This window comes from Rhea americana, unplaced genomic scaffold, assembly GCF_003343005.1.
Source record: "Rhea americana isolate MKP2758 unplaced genomic scaffold, rheAme1 scaffold_272, whole genome shotgun sequence".
Taxonomy (NCBI): Eukaryota; Metazoa; Chordata; class Aves; order Rheiformes; family Rheidae; genus Rhea; species Rhea americana.
In genome coordinates this window covers 1,069,981-1,075,459 of record NW_028186393.1, presented here as the reverse complement: position 1 = coordinate 1,075,459, position 5,479 = coordinate 1,069,981, and the positions used below count along the sequence as shown (strand labels likewise).

At 38.7% G+C, this 5,479-nt stretch overlaps 1 protein-coding gene across 1 annotated transcript in view; it reads left to right on the top strand.

Annotated features, from left to right (window-relative positions):
* Nucleotides 1-5,479, top strand: part of SLC71A1 (solute carrier family 71 member 1) — a 22,198-nt gene that overhangs the window by 2,610 nt on the left and 14,109 nt on the right. Inside the window, exon 2 of the mRNA XM_085308288.1 lies at nt 959-996. Within this exon, the coding sequence (XP_085164414.1) occupies nt 959-996 (38 nt within the window). The remainder of the gene's footprint in view (nt 1-958; nt 997-5,479) is intronic.

The window sequence follows — 5,479 nt, the reverse complement described above, 5'->3', positions numbered from 1 at the left end:
GGTATGTGGTAGTTTTACCTGAGAATCTCTGGGATACGTGGTAAATGTTCAAATAACAGTACACTGACAAACCTATGCTGAAAGCAAAATAAATCAGCAATTCAATGCTGAAAAGAATCTTGAGTATGATAAAGTAAGATACATTTTTCCTTAAACGTTGTTTTTTGTACTATCTGCAAGTGCCCATAAATCTTTTTTTTTCCCCTCAAAGAATTCAGATAAATTTATAGTTCTGTTAAACTTCTTTGGTTTAGGCAAATTGACTCAGCTCCTCCTTTTTGTTTGCTTTAATAATGATAGGTAGATTAAAGTTCTAGTTCCTACTTCTACAAAGTAATGTCAGTTTTTACTGTAACTTTTTGAAAACATTGCTTTATTTTTCCTCGAGAAATTGATATTATTTTGGTAGCATATGCTTGCGTTTCAGTTATCCCTACAGTCTTCTCATAGATTTTTAGGAATATGTAGTTGTTTTTTGTTGCTAACTTATTTTTATGTCTATAATTCAAAAGAATGTAATGAATTTTGTTAAATTATTTCAAAATTTATGAATTTCTTATGTTTTTTGCTGACTGTAACTTTCATCTTATAATGTATTTCCTTATCAGCCATTTATGTTCTGTTGTACTTAAGCAATCATCATTTTCAAATTTGAATTCATTATTAATTTCTATCCTGACAGTTTTTTATTTTAGATATAATGAATGAGGAAGATCATTACTCTTTTTCTTCTCTTCAATGCATATTTTTGTAAGAATGAGATTTAAAAAGTAACTTTTTTGTGTGTTTTTTAAAAGGTAATGTTTATCTATAGCATGGTATTACACCATGTATATGGTAATGTGTCATTATATTACATTACCTATAGTGTTCAGTTGTTATAAATAAGTCCAAGAAATGTTTCCTTGACTTTGATTTGATTGTCCTGTTCATTTTTAATGTTAATTTTTTTCTACAGGAAGTTATGCCAGAACTAAAGAGTTTCATTCTGTCCAGGTGAGCTCATTATATCTAGAGTGAAGATGTTTTGTATGAAAAAATGTAAGGGGAAATGCAACAAAATACATGGTATTAATTAGGTGATACCTTCTGCCTCAGTTACTGTGAATCCAAATTTTCTGCTCAGTTGAATTTTTACCTTTTTTTAGTTATGTCTTACTCAGGTGAATTAATAACTCTTAGAAACAGAAAATCTGTCCTGAGGTGCAGTACAGTGCTCATTCTTGAATTTATGCTATGCATTTGCATGCAAGAGCGGAATTTGGCCATGAAGTTTTTAACTGTTTCCTTTCATCATTGTTCTGATGGTCATTAGCCATATTGATTTCATTAGCACTTTATAGCTGAGCAACTTTATAGCTGAGCTAAGCCTGTATCTATATGTGCTGCAATGAATAATGTTTTTTAAAGTTTTTCTTTATTGTCAATATATTTTAAATGATATCTTAAATATATGAGCCCAAATATAAATTATATATTCATATGTTGTTGAAAATGTTTGGGGTACTCATAGGAGTTTTATATGGTTATGTTTCTGTGTGATTACACCATATCCAATTCTAATATACTGTTAGTGTTTCCCAGCAATTTGGAAATGGGCTATTTTCAGTATAGCACTGTTGAACCATAGAATGCAGTTTATGTGATCTAATACAGTTGTCTTTTATCCGTAATGGGGGTAAAATACTGTATCTCTTTTTTTAATATGCGGATATGGTCACTTAATATACAAACTGGCTATAATTAAGCACCAGCTTTATTGAGCATATGATATAAAACTGTTTGAGATACTTTTAAATTGAGGTGGTTGCCTTTATGCATATTTTAGAAAAAAATGAAACCTAGGTAAGCTGGAAACAATGCTTTATTTAACTTTTATTATTCCAGAACAGATTTTTTTGGTATAGTTCTATATAAACTTCAAAAAGGCTATGGTTAGATGTTTGCTAATGGTATGTTTTAACTTAAAACTTACTGAATTTCTCTAGAAAATTATTTTTGGCCAAGACAGGCTTCTTTTTGACCACTGTATCATGACTTACTGTGAATCACATTCCAGCAGTATTTCAGTAACTGTCTCTGTGCTCCCTTCTGGCTTGAAAAGCCTGATCTCCTTGTTCAGGACTAGGGTTTCTCTACTCTTTGTGGCAGGGAACATCTGATCTCATTTCCCACAGCACAGGTGCAAGGCCAGAGAGTTGCCAAATTTGCTATTGCTGTCCTTGATCTTGAAGTGCATAGTTTGTTCTCTGCATTGTAACCAGGAGTGGGAATTACCTTGTATGTTTAAGTAAACAGGCAGTAGTGTGAGAGGATAAACGGCTCTCTGTAAAGGGGCTTCAGAACAAAAATGTATGCTGTAACTTGTGCAAAGACTGCATTGTCTAATGTCACACTGCCACTAGCGAGAGGATTCCTGGAAAGATGTTGTTTGTGGCATAAACACATGCAGTTCTGTTCCACTGCAGATATACTGAGCAAATTTTCCCGAGGAAGTTTTTTGACGCAGAGGTCTTCTTTTGGGCTGCTCACTTTTGGCTGTGTGATTTCTGTGTGATTACACCATATACAATTCTAATATACTGTTGATGTTTCCCAGCAATTTGGAAACGGGCTATTTTCCCAGGAACGGGAAAAGTGCCCGGAAACGGCCCGGAAATACAAGTATTGTTTCAAAGTTTTATTTAGAATCTAATAATTTAGATATTTTTAATTGATTCAGATTCACACCAAGAGAAATTGTGGCTTCATGGGTATAAATGAGAATATTATTTCAATGTTGTTGCTCTAAGGGAAATACTCCTGATTTATATCTGAGAAGAAGGTTAGTGCACTTTAGGCTTGCATTTTCCCTAGCTCTTTATGTGACTTTTGCAAGTCACTTTGCAAAGTCCCTGGGCATCAAAATTCCAATATGGAAAATTCCTTGTAAAAATTTTTTCAGGAGCTTTGGGGGGTAAACTACCAAAGTGTGATGTGCAATTGTAAAACACTGTAATCCTTAGTAGAGGAGTTTTGCCACAAGTTACCAGGGGCAGTTGGTGATTCAGTAGCTTCTTCTTCCTGTTTCAAATTATTTTGATAGCAGTGGAAAGTTAGTATACAATATACCCTCTGGAATACAGCTGAATTATTTGATCCATATTGTGATTTAAAAGCTGAGTTTTGTTTAGCTATAATTTATAAATTATAAATTCTGAGCAGAGTTCAGAAACACATGATTAGTGATGGTGAATAACATGTTCTTCTGTCCTTTCCAGAGAGATTTATAATAAAATTAGGTCATTTTGCCAGTTATGCACCAGTAATTTTCAGAACTCTTTATTTCCGTCAGTTGTTTTTGTCAAATCCACTCTGATCGTGCTGATCACATGCAGTATGATTTAAACTGAAATTTTTGCACTGCTGGGTGGCAAGAATGAAATTACAGTCCAAATAACTGTTAAAGTTATTGTCTGTGCTTTAGAAGCAAGGTTTTCATTGGGTATATAACCAATTATTCTGTTTTCATTCTGCTTCCAAAAAGATAATATCTTTTCTAGCTAACAGATGGTAGTATTCATTTACTTTGTATAGAAGGTTGAACAATATGGGTGTTTAGGGGTCACAGACAAAACTGCTTTGTTTCTCTTCAGGAAATAAAATGATTGCCAAGAATTTGTCTCATAGTTAAATGAAGGCAGAATGGATTATTTCAGGTTTTATTTAGGTAAATGAAGTTTGAAATTTCAATCCGGATGGTTAAAATTCATGTCAGCAAAAGCAAGACATATTTCTGTGTTTATCTAGAGTTTTTTTCTGAATTTAGGAATTTTTAGTTGAATCATTTGCTCAGCCTACATGAGCAAATTTGATATTTCTCTTAAGATGCATTTATCTTGGGACAGTGATGTCAGTATCGAGGTTTGGTTTGATATATAGATTAAAAAAAAGTACAGTCCTTTAATCAGTCTAGTTTGAGGTCTATTTACATTTAACTTTTTTAACCCAAATTCCTTACATGTCATATATATCCGTGTGTGACTTTCCTACCAAAATAAAATGACACACTCTCCAAGGAACAAGCTTGAAACTATACCAATATTTTAGGTCTTCGTTCCTTTTCAGGTATAGGGGTAAGAAATTCTGGAGCATGGGATTTCCCAAAAACATTGCATACTTAGCATAACTTTATTAAGACTTATAACAAATGGCTGAGAATAGCCATGGCTACTTCATAAGGGCTGTGCTATCCTTGAGGCCCACTCTCGTCTTCTGCAGGCCTGTGACACCTTTTTCCCTTCGGGAAGCCCGGTAAATYCAGTTTGTATCCTCAGCCAGGGCCCGCCCGCCCCCGTCGGACCGTGAGCGCGGACGAACCCCCTGACCTGAAGGGGGTTTTGCCTTGTGAAATTCCGAGTTCCTTAGAGGCTGCGTCATAATGAGCCTGGTCTCAGGGCTCCTACTTTAACYTGAGCTCACATAAGATCAAGGGGAAGGATTTGCCTGCTCAGTTCTTATGAGCTGCCTATGGGGATACCTGCGAGCCCGTGTGAGGTAACGCGGCCTGGCCTGGGGGCGAAGCGGGAGGTAGCCCGGCCGAGGTAGCCCGGCCGCCGGCCGGCAAGAGACAGGGCGGCGGAGTTACGCGCGAGGCAAACAGCTGTCCGAGCATAGCTGCTGCGAGTCTCCCGCCTTGAAAGAGTGATTAATCTCTGCAGCTGGTTCCTGCGTTCAGGGCTCACGCCCCCGCGTTAACCTAGCGCCCGGTGTGCCGCGGCGCAGCCTGAGTTGAGGCACGCACGCTTGGGCAGCCGTGCTCACGCGGGGAGAGGGAGTTACGTGCTTTGGCTCTAGAAATGTGCGCGGACACCTAACAGGGTTGTCCTGTAAGGATTGCCTTTCTTTGCTGATTTCTGTCAGGTCCTTTAGCTGCCATGAGGAAGGCTGGAAAGGGTGGAAATGCTTGCTTTGGTTGGAAGGGGCAAACACAACGGCAGAGAGTTGCTGTTCGTGTAGGTACGTAAGAAACAGGGTAGCGAGAGGAAAGTGTCAGATAATGTATGGTTTCTGCCTCACCTAGGGGACACCAGGTTTGTAGCATACAAGTCACGTATGCCCCACGGTACAAATGCAGGATCGGTGTGGTAAAAGCCAGTGGTAGTTCAGGAAAACGTAGAAAGGCAGGTACAGTCGGCTGCGATTTCCTTAACCGCTCAGGCGGGGTCAGGGCCGCTGGATGAGTTCGTGCCGGGCCAGGCCGCCACCCTTGTGAGCCGCGTTACTGATGGCSAAACGCTCGTTTCTTTGTGTGCGCACCTGCGCCGAGGCTGTACCGCTGTTATCGCTGGTCSTGTGTGTGTGTGTATTTACTTATTTATTTGTTTTTACATATATGTATATTTTAATCCTGAACRTGTAATTCTCTGAAAGGGCACTAGGTGGCGAGGCCCTGCCGCCCGGTGGCGGCCCCGGGCGGCCGCGCAGCCCACCCGCCGTG